Source organism: Onychostoma macrolepis, chromosome 11 (assembly GCF_012432095.1).
Source record: "Onychostoma macrolepis isolate SWU-2019 chromosome 11, ASM1243209v1, whole genome shotgun sequence".
Lineage (NCBI taxonomy): Eukaryota > Metazoa > Chordata > Actinopteri > Cypriniformes > Cyprinidae > Onychostoma > Onychostoma macrolepis.
In genome coordinates, this window is record NC_081165.1 from 4,180,861 (window position 1) to 4,195,095 (window position 14,235).

At 37.2% G+C, this 14,235-nt stretch overlaps 3 protein-coding genes across 5 annotated transcripts; 2 read left to right on the forward strand and 1 right to left on the reverse strand.

The window, feature by feature from the left end:
* The first annotated feature begins 178 nt into the window (after window positions 1–178).
* si:ch73-267c23.10 (serine incorporator 1) lies at window positions 179–6,264 on the forward strand. Of its 3 annotated transcripts, XM_058791703.1 has the most exons (10): window positions 179–805; window positions 1,786–1,947; window positions 2,165–2,358; window positions 2,526–2,605; window positions 3,251–3,388; window positions 3,466–3,635; window positions 3,831–3,921; window positions 4,116–4,317; window positions 5,094–5,321; window positions 5,481–6,264. In XM_058791703.1, exons 1-10 carry the CDS (start codon window positions 773–775, stop codon window positions 5,617–5,619), a joined length of 1,437 nt encoding a protein of 478 aa, XP_058647686.1. In that variant the 5' UTR covers window positions 179–772; the 3' UTR covers window positions 5,620–6,264. The 3 variants fall into 3 exon arrangements, with proteins under 3 accessions (XP_058647686.1, XP_058647687.1, XP_058647688.1); XM_058791704.1 differs by lacking the exon at window positions 1,786–1,947; XM_058791705.1 differs by lacking the exons at window positions 5,094–5,321; window positions 5,481–6,264 and adding an exon at window positions 4,422–5,079.
* A 388-nt stretch (window positions 6,265–6,652) lies between these two features.
* On the reverse strand, window positions 6,653–8,624 carry tp53rk (TP53 regulating kinase). The gene is made up of 2 exons (XM_058791590.1): window positions 8,328–8,624; window positions 6,653–7,597 (listed from the first exon to the last, which is right to left on the reverse strand). The coding sequence occupies exons 1-2, from the start codon at window positions 8,554–8,556 to the stop codon at window positions 7,113–7,115; spliced, it is 714 nt and encodes a 237-aa protein (XP_058647573.1). The 5' UTR covers window positions 8,557–8,624; the 3' UTR covers window positions 6,653–7,112.
* A 1,271-nt stretch (window positions 8,625–9,895) lies between these two features.
* slc2a10 (solute carrier family 2 member 10) lies at window positions 9,896–14,097 on the forward strand. The gene is made up of 6 exons (XM_058791294.1): window positions 9,896–10,116; window positions 10,572–10,643; window positions 11,413–12,627; window positions 12,852–12,974; window positions 13,065–13,200; window positions 13,303–14,097. Exons 2-6 carry the CDS (start codon window positions 10,640–10,642, stop codon window positions 13,394–13,396), a joined length of 1,572 nt encoding a protein of 523 aa, XP_058647277.1. The 5' UTR covers window positions 9,896–10,116; window positions 10,572–10,639; the 3' UTR covers window positions 13,397–14,097.
* The last annotated feature ends 138 nt before the right edge of the window (window positions 14,098–14,235 follow it).

The following is a 14,235-nucleotide window of genomic DNA, read 5'->3' on the forward strand; positions in this document are numbered from 1 at the left end:
CTTCGTTATGCTGTCACTTTATTGTTATTAAAAATGAATCGGTAGTTCTTGTTAATTTGTGTGTAATATTTAAGAACACACATCCTTGTAGCATTGAAACTGATACTTTTATTTAATAATCTTACCGAGAATATTATGGTCCTTTCTTCTCTGAGTCGTTCTCTTTCTCTAATTCCTGGTGTTTTCAGTGGTGACACAGTGGTGCATTATTCAAATTGCGTGAAAAATGTGAGTTAAATGTATTACTCGCAGCTGCATAATTTGGCGCTCTCTGAAGGTATTACTATGACAGTTGTGAATAAGATTTGTAATTAACACATTTAAAAAATCCACTCTATTTGTACTAAATGCATAAATTAAAATGTTTTTCCTGAATATTAATGAGGTCATTGACATAATCTTCCTGGAGCGTTCAGACACAGAGTAGTTAATATTCATGATCTAAGCTTTTCAGGGTTCTTCTAATTGGCTAGCTTTTCAGGGGCCGTCTCTCTTCCAGCCAATCAGTAAGGTCAGTTGGGTAAACGTCACGGAGCGTCATTAATATGAGCGATGTTTGGTCACGTGATGGATCTCACCTGTCATTCCAGAACTCGTACAGTCGGATCGGAGCTGACACCTGCATTAAGACCAGCATGATATTTTTCAGCATGCAGTGTTGATTTCTAAGGGATCGCTCCTATTTTTATTTATTTGCCTCTTATTCTGAATTGACTCGTTATTAACACTAACAGGAGATTAGAGGGTGTCTCTTGCTGAAAGTAGGTAGATTATGGGTGCTGTGTTGGGGACCCTGGCTAGTTGGGTAAGTCGGTTTGCTTTTTTATGTAGCTTATAAATTCACATTTAATGTGAACCTTTTCATGAATCGAAGAAATGTGATTAATATGTAATGAAAGCAGGACGGGTCAAGAAAATCACCTGTTACATAGATGCTCCTGCTTAACTGGATTATATTGTTTCCTCTGACAGTCAGCAGCGGGGCAGTGCAGTTACCTCACGACAATCACATGTACAGGGTAGCCTATATCAAAAAGGTTTATAATATAATAATTAAATAAAGGTGAGTGATTGAGAATAATATTAACAACAGATGAAATCTACAGTATAATATTAAACACAGGTAAATTCTTGACAATATTATTAAACGTGTATTCTACATAATAGCCTACTTTTAGTTTTTACACGTATTGGTTCTCCATCCTGGTCTGTAATATTACAGCGAGTGTGTCAGACAGAGACAGACGAGCACGACCATGCTTGACAGTCACTATTTACAGAATATGATTAATATTATTAAGCGCGTGAATCCTATAGAATATTATTCTGTATATAACACACGTCTATAAAGAATATTCTAGAGGTTATTAAACACACGTACTCTAGAGATCATTTTTAATTTCTGGTGTATTCTAGTGTTGGCATATAATAACATCAAGCACATGGTTTAGCTGCATGCGATGTGAACATGGCTTCTCAAGGTGACAGTAGTATTAAGTTGTTTACAACAGACTGAGCTCAGATCTCACATCAGCTGCTTTAAACCTTTGTCTAATTCATAAACAGTCTCTTTGCTTGTTAGACCTGCTGCTGCTGGAGACATGTAGAAGTCTTAACAGCACTAACTGTCTTAACATTAACATCTATCAATTCCGTATCCTGTGTGCAAGCACTTTTTGCTTTTAAGTCGTTTTGCATAAAAGCCTATCATCTTGATTTTTCGTTCTTATCATTCTAATTTATAAAAGAGCTCCAGATGGAAATGTTTTTTTCTTTTTCCTTAAGGTTTCTTGCCTTTGCAACCATGCAGCATGTGTTAGGTGCAGATGCTGCCCACACATCAAGAAGTCTATTGTAACCCGAATCATGTATGCCTTCATCCTTTTGCTTGGTACCATCATTGCCTGTGTCATGTTGTCACCTGGTGTTGAACAACAGCTTAAAAGAGTAAGAAAGAATTATTTTGAAGCATTAGTAGAGTTAGAAATAATCCAATAACTCAAGAAGCCTAATGTAGACCAAAAGCGGTTTTTACATTGTGTTGAAATGATTAGATCCTTGTCTCCGATGCTGAGATAAAATGCTGTTTGTAGTTCATTTGAAAGTCGGAGATGTTTTATGGTTTAGCAGCATGCTGAAAGGATTTTAATGTCTTCATTCTTAGATCCCTGGTTTCTGTAATGGAGGAGCAGGATCCAGTATACCAGGAATTGAGGCCAATGTTCAGTGTGAGATTTTTCTGGGCTATAAGGCTGTGTACCGGGTTTGTTGTGGCATGAGTTTGTTCTTTCTCACGTTCTCCCTGCTCACGATTAATGTGAAGAACAGCCGAGATCCCAGAGCTGCAATCCACAATGGGTTAGTTCATTAAGATGATGAGGACCTATTTTCTGAGTTGATTCCAAATTAATTCTTCTTGTTGATTTGATTTTCAATACATATAATCTGTTTATTGCTAAACCACAGTTTGTGGAATTAATTTGGTCATTTTATGAAACTACTGAGACATCTCTATATTTCATTAGGTTCTGGTTTTTCAAGATTGCAGCCATGGTTGCTGTCACTGTTGGTGCCTTCTATATTCCAGAGGGGCCTTTTACCCGAAGTAAGAATTGAACTCCTTTTATAAATCTGATCTGAGTGGTTGGCAATTTTGCAAAGCTATATATGTTTTTGTTGCTGTTGTTGTTCCTAAATACACATGTATAGCAACATTAATTGTTTTAAGGTAAATTATTGTTACAAAACATTTAAATATTGATTTAGGTTATGATAGAGGTGTGCAGATAACTATTAGGTAGTAGTATATAAAGAGTTCAGAGTATAGTGAGATACTGTTGACTTTACTCTTTTCACTGTGATAAGCATCTTTGTTTTTAATGATGTTAGTGCGAGGCTCAGTTCTGCACAAATTACACACTGCAGCTTTAATGTTGTTAATGGAAGCAACCAAACAACCATTCAAACTATTTTTACTTAACTATTTTTTTTTTTTTGAACAATTTGTACTTGCAGAGGATTTTAAAAAAAATTCTGTTTATTATTAATGATGTAATAACTTATTAAGCATTGCTTGTGCATCACCTGCAGGGGCATTGTTTTTCATCCTTTAGTTCTGTTCAGTGGGTAAAGGAAAAACAAACAGTGCTTTTTGCAAGTTTTTGGAGGTCTCCATGAATCATATATTCTTTATGCCCAGCTCAATTTTTGTTCGCAAGAAATCTTAGTTAATTTATGTCTTTTTCTTCAGTGTGGTTTATTGTGGGAAGCTGTGGAGCATTTTGCTTTATTCTGATTCAGCTGGTTTTGCTTATCGACTTTGCCCACTCGTGGAACGAATCCTGGGTTGAGAAAATGGAAAAAGAAAACAGGCAGAGATGGTATATAGGTAGGTAAATATGTTACGTGTGTAAACCTATTTGTTATAATATGTATGTTGAGTAATTTAATGCTCCTTCCTTCTAGCCTTGCTGTCGGTAACAGGAGTGAACTATATTCTGTCCTTCACGGCTGCAGTTCTCTGCTATAACATCTACACTCAGCCAGAAGGATGCGTGATGAACAAGTTCTTCATCTGCTTCAACATGTTATTATGTGTTGTAGCTTCTGCTCTGTCTGTACTGCCCAGAATTCAGGTATTTAGTTACTTTTTTTTTTTTTTTTTTTACAAAGCCAAGGGAACAAGTGTTTTCTCTGACACATTTGCTAGTCTGTACCTGCCATATAAACATAATTAAGCCACACAGTTTTCATTTGTTTAGTGTTTGTTAATCAGTTATGGTCTGTTTGTGATATATAGTCCAGTGAAATGAGACTGTGTATAATTCTAGGAATACCAGCCCAGATCTGGTCTTCTTCAGTCATCCATTATGACTTTGTACACCATGTACCTCACCTGGTCAGCCATGACCAATGAGCCAGGTTAGCAGCTTCACAAAGGTTTTTATTCATTTAATCTGTCTTCTTTCTTAGCTAAATTAGACCATGTGTTGATATTCAGAATGTTTGACCTTGCAGCTTCCAGTAAGCTTGGAAAAACTTGTTTCGGAAATTCTTAAGTTTGCTTTCAAATGGATAAATTTGCAGATCTGTTTTTGTCCATCCCTCATCTCCAGACCGCACATGCAACCCGAGCCTGATCAGTATCTTCCAGCAGATCACGTCCTCCACAGTCGCGCCACTGGAGATCGAGAACCAGACGGCCATCATCATTGTAGACATAGAGGAAACTGTGCCATCTGCCCCGTATTTGCAGTGGTGGGACGCTCAAAGCATCGTCGGATTGGCCATTTTTGTTCTCTGCATTTTGTATTCAAGGTGTAGTGTTTTTACTGGGATATATGCAGTTGTTGTCTGGCACTCTTGCAATTTTTTTCAAATAATTAATAATTTTCAAGTTTTCTCTTTATGGCCACTGACAGTGAGGTTGGCTACTGCGCCATGGTCTTTGGAGATGTGCTTGTAGCCTTCAGATCGTCCATGCTTGGCTGTGATCTTGTGCCTCTCTCTTTTGTCTGTTCTTGTTGCAGTTAAAACAGTGACACAAAACAGGAAAGGTTTTTTTTTTTGCATTCAAACTGGTTGAATGTGATTTTTGGACTGTAGGCTCTTATCAATGTGAAAAGATTTGCTTCAAATCAACTTATTTGTAACTACTTCTAGAAAGTGCCAATAATATTGTCTGGGTTCATTCATTCAGCTGCACAGACATATATGGATGCCAGAAAGTTTTAATTTCAAGAATTTTCTGGAGTAAATTGTGGATTATTAAAAAAAAAAAAAAAAAAGCAAAGAAGCCACTACTATTTATAACCACCAGTAAAAACTCTGGACACATTTGAATAAATGTACTTTATTTACCTTTGCCATATACCTTTTTTAATGGATAAGTTGCATAATGGATAAATTGGACCAGATAGCCAACTACTTTGAAGCATGCATGGGAATGTGTGTCCAAGCTTTTGACTGGTAGTTTGAATAGATTAATAAACATTCTTGAAGACATTAGCATGTCCCTGGATACTTGTGTAGTGTTCAATATAAAGTTCTAATGCTTGTGCCATAAAGAGCTTTTTTTTTTTTTTTCCTCACAGTATACGTTCTTCCAATACCAGTCAAGTTAATAAACTAACCTTAGCAGCTAAAGATAGCACAGTCGTGGATGAAAGCTGCACAGCAAGTCCTGAGATGGCAGAAGAGGTCACAACACCAATTGTGGAGGACAACGAACGGGACACTGTTCAGTACAGCTACGCTTTCTTTCACTTCATGCTGTTCCTGGCGTCCCTCTACATCATGATGACTCTCACCAACTGGTACAGGTGTGTGCATTTCCCAGTGATCACTAAAGTATGATGAAGTTTTTTGAAATTGACATAGAACATTTGAACATTTTGAATAGAAAAGTAGAAACACGCAACACCAGGCACTGTATATAATTATATGCAAAATGATTATATTGATTTTTATTGTCAAATCAGTCCTGATGCAGACTACAATGCCATGACAAGCAAGTGGACGGCAGTGTGGGTGAAAATCTCATCCAGCTGGGTCTGTCTCTCATTATACACCTGGACTCTGGTTGCTCCTATGATTCTCACCAACAGAGACTTCACCTAGATGCATTTCTGCAGAACACCTTTTAAAATAAAGGCTCTTCTATTTCATTGCTATGAGAATCTTTAAAAAAAAAAAAAAAAACAACACTTTTTTTAAGAGTGTAATGTCCTACAGCCTTGATGCTATTATAAAAATACGTTTAGTTTTTGTTCCTATTTATTGGAATTATGGATTTTATTTTTGGACCATTTTGCCTAATAACCTCAGCATGCGTTAGGATGTTCTCTGTGCCATCGGTTGGAATGACAATGTATTTTATATTTCTTCCATGTCTGCTTACTGCTTTAGATAAATCTTTTTTTATCATGCTGCGTTTGCACTTTTGTTTTATGCTGAAACAGTGTTTTATCGCTGTTGGTCAGGCAAAATGTACCGATCTTTCTAATTTTTGTATCTTTACTGTGTTTTGTATAAAAAATGCTATATTTTCATTATAAAAATCAAGGAGTACAGTGACCAAAAAAACAAAAAACTTTGATAAATTAATTTTTGTCTGATACAGAAAGAGGCAGTAATGCAACATCGAGGATGCAAATATATTTTGGTTGATTATCAAAAGTTGTATTTTTGTACAACCAAGAAAATTCTTGTATTATATGTATAATGTCTTAATGAATTAACATTATTATATTTAACTTTTTTTATTTGGAGATCAATTAAATTGAAAATAAGTGGTCATGAACACTATTATAATTGCATGTTTCTGTCATTGATTTTATACCATCACTGCAGCACTCTGCTCTACCGACTACAACTCATCCTTCTCACCTAATGCTGGTATGATGTTCTCTGATTTTCAAGCAGAAGGATGCAATTTCTTTGAATAATATTAATCCTCAATTCTGACTTGTGAGTTTATGTTGATGATTAGGCTGCATCACAAGAACTAGTCCCTCGACTGAACCTGGCTTCTGCAAAGGTTTTTTTTCTCCATCCTTTCTCACTATTCTTCATGCAGTCTGCATGTTATAAAGCACGACTGTACATAATGCTAATTTGACTTGACCAGTCATGAATGTCCAGAAACTGTATATTATTGAACTTGAATGCAGTTTTTTTATTGGTTTCATTTGCAGGTCTTGGAAGCACACTGAACATTTACATGTTTAACATCACAAGTATTTTTAGTAGGGCTCCAAAAATTCAACTGCTATTTTTTGGCAATTATTATTGCACTATATTAATTATACTGAACTATAGATGAAACAGTACAGTACGAAAAAAGAGTTACTCTTTGACCAACATTCATTAAAAATTGATCAGGTGGGCCAGCCATCAGCTGGTATCAGTGGATTTCCAAGCGTGAACCAGTCTTCATCATGCACCCACACTGAATTGCAGAATCTGAGATGAAACCATTACGTTACGTTCAGTGTGCCAAAAAACCCTACACATTCATGTACTACAAAGATGACTACATTTCCAACATCAAACTACAGCTCTAAGCTTGTAGCAAAACCATTTCAATGCCAGAATACACGCTGTAATGCACTTTATCCAACCATAGACCTCTTCCGTCCTCTCAATCTAACTTCATCCAGTTTCTTGATGACCGCAGAGGACTTTTTAGATGAAGCGGTGTAACTTTTCATAAGTCTCTCAAACAAAGTCTCCGTTTTGGGATGAGTGCTGAGAAAAGCTTTCTCCAACACGTAGAGGTCAACTCCTTTATCTTCTGGCAGAGCAGAAATATAACTCAACCCAAAGTCAATCAGAACCAGCTTAATGTTTTGGTCGTCAGCTCCACTGACCAGAAGCATGTTGGAGGTGGTAAGATCACCATGGATGACATCTTCATCATGCATCTGAGCAAGGGTTTCTCCGATCTTGTCTGCTAGAGTCTGGAGATGCTTTGGGCTTTGTTCTGATGCTTGAGCCAATGCAATGTGGTCTCTTACTGTCACTGAGTGAATGATATCCTCCAAGAAAATGCTATGAGTGGTGTAGTCAACAAAATAAACAACGGGTGCGTTGATACCTGGGACAAAGGAAACGAAGAAGTAGATGTTAATTACATTTAAATTTGTTCATTTAGCAGATTAATAACCTTAACATTTGTGTTTGCACTCATATGCAGTGTGATGGAAAAAAGGTCATTTGTCACCCCGCAGGACCCTTTAAAATCAACTAGGAGGCAAATATGCGTTTAAAAATATTCATAATAGTTATTTTCCTTTATTGAAGCCTTAAAAGGTTAGTTCACCTCAAAATGCAAATTCTGTCATCTTCTCACCCTGAAGTTGATCCAAACCTGTTCTTTTTCTGATGAACACAAAAAGATATTTTGAAGAATGTCGGTAACCAAAAAGTTGATGGTAGCCAATAGCCTTTTTTTTCCCCACAGTATTATTTTCTTCTCCATACTATGGAAGTCAATGGCTACAGCAACTGCTTGGTTTATTTCTTCAAAATAACTTATTTTGCGTTCAACAGCTAAAATTAATGCAGGTTTGGAACTTGAGGGTGGGTAATTAATTTCATTTCCAAATATTTTAACTCCTAAAACTATGATAGAAACGGAGTCATTAGTTTTATGTCAAATACATAATTTCTTGATCGCGTTGACTGCGTAAGTTGCATTGATTGTCTATATTTACATATATCGAGTCTGCACGGTTAAACCTATCTTGTTATTGTGAATATGTGAGCACATTCTGTCGTAGCTGACTGAAATGAGAAGGATATATCTGGTGTTGTTGTGCACTGACCTGCTCTCCTGCATCGCAGTATGGATCGCACCTCCTGTGTGGTTCTGCGGCGCGTCAGTTTCTCGTCGACTTCAGGGTGGCGATATAATTTTGGGAATCTCTCTTTAATAATCACGGACCGACCCAAAAACGTACCTCGATAGACGCGGGCTTCTGCACCCTGTTTAATCAACTGTGCCTCCTTTAAATACGACGGGACACTCGCTTTTACTGAGTCCGAGTGCGCCATGTTCCAATCTGACCCTATGACATACGGCCATGTGCTCTCTACTTCCGGGAAAATATTCTTCTTCTTTTCTTCTTCTTTGGTGTTTATTAGCGGTTGGCAACCTAGCTTATTGGTGCATTACCGCCGCCTACTGAGATGGAGTGTGGAGCAACAATGAGGCGTATAGTAATACATAAAACAACAACAACAACAAAATTATTATTATTTTATAAATTAAATTATTTTGGGAAGAAATATGCTTCTTACGCTTCTTCTGATATTAGATACACAAGCGCACACCGCCACCTACCGTTCTGACTTTGTCCTATCCATAATCTTTTTTTTCTTCTTTTTTTTACATTTATAATATCTTACTGTTTCCCCACATTTTAGTATCGTTAGTATATTCATTGTCCAACAACCTTTAAAAAGATAGCTGACATAAACACTGTAATTTATCACCAAAACTCCCATTAGATATGCATTTGTTACCCCACAGAATCAGTCTTCTGATGACACGTTTTAGCAATTTAGAATTTTTGCAGCGTAGCGTCCGAATCTAAAGGGCTATTTGAATATTTGAATTTGAATATTTGAACTGTGGAATAAATAGCCTACACAATCTCCCTTATTTCAGGAGCAGGATAGAGGCATTAGCGCAAACCTTTCAGTATGAAGGCTACATATGAATGATATTGGCTTTAACTGTCAATATATTATCATCAGTTTTCGATCTTCTTCGTTTAGACCAAAATCCACTCACTATAGGTCTCCTTAAAACATGACATGCTGTCTATCTGATTTTGTGGTGAAACTAAATCAAAGATTCAAAACAAATTAAGATAGCACCGCTATTTATTAGATTAATTATGAATTAGTTTGATTCCCTGCTGAAAAACAAACAAACAAGTAAACAATAGAACCGTCACAGAAACCTCTAACGGTTTCCACTACAAATAGGCCATTACAAACTTTACAAACCATCAACTTGTAACCATTAAAACCATTTAAAATAATTTTGTTTTTTTATTTTTTATTTTTGGGGTACATATTCCATTAACAAGCCACCAATAGAAGGTGACCGGCTACCAGTAGAGACCCACGGGGTCCATTATAGTTTCCATTAAAACCAATAGCCTACAAGTCCCATTATAACCATTACAAATTTGTGATGGTGTTTATTGTTGTTGTTTTTTCCAGCAGGGTTATTATATTATTTTATATTTATATTATATTAAATGTGTTGGTAAGACTCAATACGACATACAGTTACAGAGATAAGATTCATGGTTTCAGAACTTCTTTAATTACAAAGGCTCGCTCAGTTTAAGGAAGAGTACAGCCTCCTGCCACGTAGCCGCGACTTCCTTGGATGAACAGACTTCACTGAAAGCAGGCTCCAGGGAACTTTGCCAGAAAAAAAAAAAAAAAGGCAGATGAAAACTATGATGCGCCACAGTAGCGATTCGCTTTTACAGTGGCTATGTGGACCGCGTATAATCTTAAACAATGTACATTTGATTTCAGTCAGTTTTCTATCGGGATAAAACATCTCGTCTGAGGGATGTTAATCGGTCAGAGGTGAGAAGGCGGGTTAGCGGGGTAGCTACTTTTAGTTGTCTAAGTACTGTTTAAATGGTCGAAGCGTGGCCAGTCCTTCTTTTCCACTTCTGATTTAAAAAATAACGGGCTGGTCTTGTAAGTTAGATGTTATTCTACAGTATAATTCCCTTTGACATGGCTTCAGAAAACTTCACAGGGAGCAATACATAAATCCCACAGGCTTCGACTTTCGAAGTTCTGTGAGGACAGGACTGCAGTTTTCAGCTGCAGATTATTTATAGCTAATTAGAAACGCACTCAAGTGATCTGCTCTAATGAAATCAATAGCGCCAATGCGAGAGTTGTCATGGTGACAGCGTTCTGAATGAAGTCCCGGTGATTAGGACGACTAGACAACTAAACAACAGATTGTCCTTTAAAACTCGCAGTTCCCATTCGCTATGTTTATGTTTATGTTTTTGTTTTGGAAATAGATTATATTCCCGGACGAGACAGACTTGTTGCGTATTTGATGAGCCAGCGTCTGTAAATTCTGTTAAAAATGGGTAAGTGTCAGACCTGTTCGATGCTTATTTGTGTTTTTGCATGCAATTTTTAAGAAAAATACAAAACGAAGTAGCCTATTGTAATTGATAATGGTTATCTCTATTGCATACAAATACGACATATTTTAATATCAGTTTGTAGCCCTTTATAGAAATAGTTATGGTGATGTTGTACGTGATCTAGAAAAACATGTAGCTAATATATGCTGTTCACTGTTTATGGTTTATGTATTTTTTCTATTTCTTCTCATTTAAGATAACCTTCTGAAATATGACTCTTTCTACTTTTGAACCATTTGTATAAACATAGTTTTAAGTTGACTAGTGTTCTGAAAATCGGACCTCATCTGAAGTCAAGTTAGGGTTGTAGGTTAGTCTAGCCTTGTAAAAATATGCTACCCATGGTGGCATGGTAGTACATGTTGTAATTTTATTCATGACCTTTTTAACTGCTGGTTGAAAGACATCCTGAGCAGGCAAGTCAGATTCTCAGAAAACCAAGAAAAGTCCTGGTTCACCCTACACTCTTATTAAAAATAAAGGTGCCAAAGGGGGGTTTTGTAGCAATGCAATAGAAGAACCATTTGGGTTCCACAAAAACCTTTCTGTTAGCAGTTCTTAAAATAACCATTTTGAGTGTGAGTAATATTTCAATAATCTGAAGAACCTTTTGTGCAGTGGATGTTAAAAGTTCTTCATGGAATCATCGATGCATATGAGCAGGCCATGCCAGCTGTGTGTTATTTGTGTGTTACTTTCTCTTTTCTAGGTTGCTCTGTCCTGGTGCTCACTGTCATTGCGTCCACTCTTGGTGGCCTAGTGTTCGGCTATGAGCTCGGAATAATATCCGGCGCTCTGCCGCAGCTTCAAGCTCAGTTCTATCTGGGTTGTGTCCAGCAGGAAGCCGTGGTTAGCGCACTTCTGATCGGATCATTGTCAGCATCTGTGATTGGTGGCTGGCTGATTGATCGTCATGGCAGGAGGACATCCATTTTACTAAGTAATCTCCTCATCCTGGGAGGCACCATTATCCTAACTACAAGCATATCTTTTTTGGCACTGGTGGTTGGTAGGGCCATCATTGGTTTTGCAATGAGCATTTCGTCTATGAGCTGCTGCATCTTTGTCTCTGAGATGGTTGCTCCCGAACGCAGAGGGTTGATGGTTACCCTGTATGAAGTTGGAATTACAGTTGGGATCTTGTTGGCCTATGCGGTCAACTACGTTTTATCTGGAATCCAAGCAGGATGGAGATACATGTTTGGACTTGCTATTATACCATCTCTCATGCAGTTGGTGTCCATTGGGTTTTTACCTCAGACAACCGGTACCTCTGAAAGCCTCGTAATGGAGGACGATAGCCAGCAATCTGATAGATTATCAGGAGAAATGTCAAATCAGCACCCAACAGAACAAGTTAAATATAGTGTCTTTGACCTTTTCAAAACCAAAGACAACATGTGCAGAAGAACCGCCATTGGTCTTGGGCTGGTGCTCAGTCAACAATTCACAGGTCAGCCGAATGTCCTCTTCTACGCTTCCACCATCCTTTTCTCGGTGGGATTTCAGAGCAACGCATCTGCAGTTCTTGCGTCGGTGGGTCTGGGTATAGTCAAAGTCATTGCTACTCTGTTGGCAATGGTATGTTCAGACAAGGTTGGTCGAAGATCACTTCTGATTGGGGGATGCACAGTGCTGGCTATAGGATTGATAATTACTGGTGTCTTGTGCGGACAGTCCGTGATTGATACAACAAAACAATGCACTTCATTAGAACCACATTCAAATTTGACCTCACCGGCTGAAAATCAAGAAAACGTGGGCATCAACTTGGCCAATCAAAGTACTCCATCTGCTGGACATGAAACACATGATGCTTACGGAGATTCAAATATTTCTTCACACTCCGAGGACGTGTATAAGTGGATTATTTTTATCTGCATGATGACAGTTGTGAGTGCCTTCTCAGTCAGCTTTGGACCAAGTAAGTTTTCTTGAAGTAGTACCATACATTTACTCTACATTAAAGATGTAGTGTCACTGACGGCACCAAACAAAACTGTCTATCAGTTTTAGTATACAGTTAAACAGTGATGTCCAAATAGCTGCTTGGTGCGCCTATTGGCACAAAAATTCCTTCATCTACCAGTATTTGATGCTACACAACAGCTAGTACTAATTGCATGAAACTGCATATTTGGTTCACAGTGACATGGCTTGTGCTAAGTGAGATATTTCCAAAGGAAGTCAGGGGAAGAGCGTATTCATTCATCAACTGCTTCAATGTGGGGGCCAACCTCATAGTTACCTTTTCTTTCTTGAGTATAACAGGTATGCACAACCACCACAGCCGTCAGTCGTCATTATATGAAATGTATTTGCAGATCATTTTCATCATATTTCAATGACATTTTTTCTCAGATGTGATAGGTCTATCTGGAATATTTTTTGTGTATGGAGTTATCGGATTGGCAGCAGTTGTGTTCATCTACCTTGTGCTACCAGAAACCAAAGGAAAATCTCTTCATAAAATTGACAGAGAACTCTCTCAGACACGGTACGAGAACATACTTGGACTCTTGACTTGTGCTTGATGCAATTCAGCAATATCTTACAACATCCAGTCAATGCATTACTCAAAATCTGTTCTTTCTTTTAGATTTATTCACAGAGAGGAATTCTGCAATATTTTCCAAAGAAGACATTTCGCCCCAGGGTATCAGAGAGTTCACTTGACAAGCACAACAACATGACATGAAGCAGAAAGTTATAAAATCCCTCTGCTGACCATCAATACGGATCAATCTGTTCATTGGATAATATTGTTCAGTGTTTTAATGATAATGGCTGTCTATTTTTGTTTTCTCTTTTGTAGGAACTATTGAACTACAGTATGATTCACATGGTCGGTTCACATGCATGTGATATTTACTAGTGATAAATCTTTATGAAATCATGACATACTTTTGTAATTATAATTTTAAATAAGTATACATTACACCTACTTGACTCTTATTTTATGGCTTTTGTAGTCTGTGACAAAATCTGTGTGTCAGAGCACATTAAAAATGTACAATTTAAATGATTAAAACCTTGTTTAAATGATGTGTGATGATATGTGGAATTGCACACAGAACAAACAAACAGAGATATAGAGAGATGTTAGGAACATCTTGCATTTTTCATGTAGATTTTTAAATAAATGAAGTTTCTGAAATTGATATGTACTTTTATGCAGCTCAATGAAAACAAAATGATGCACTCAGAAAAGTAGGGCAAAATAAAACCCCTTTCTTACTGAACACAATGTATTTATAAACACTATCATTGCTTTGCATAAATTTTAAAAGTCAATGAAACCATTTAACATTCATATGTTGGCATTTTCTTTGCCTTCAGGATATACTGTATATATTTGATCAGTTCATGCATTCCCTGGAACTGAACTGTTTGAGCTACACGATTGCCCACTTCAGTGCTCTAATGCTCAGTGCTTGTAGGTTCAAAGTATGATATTTAAATCTTAAAAATATATTTCTTTACTTGCAACCCATCAGAATAGCTTGTCTAATAAAACTGTTGGTATACTTCC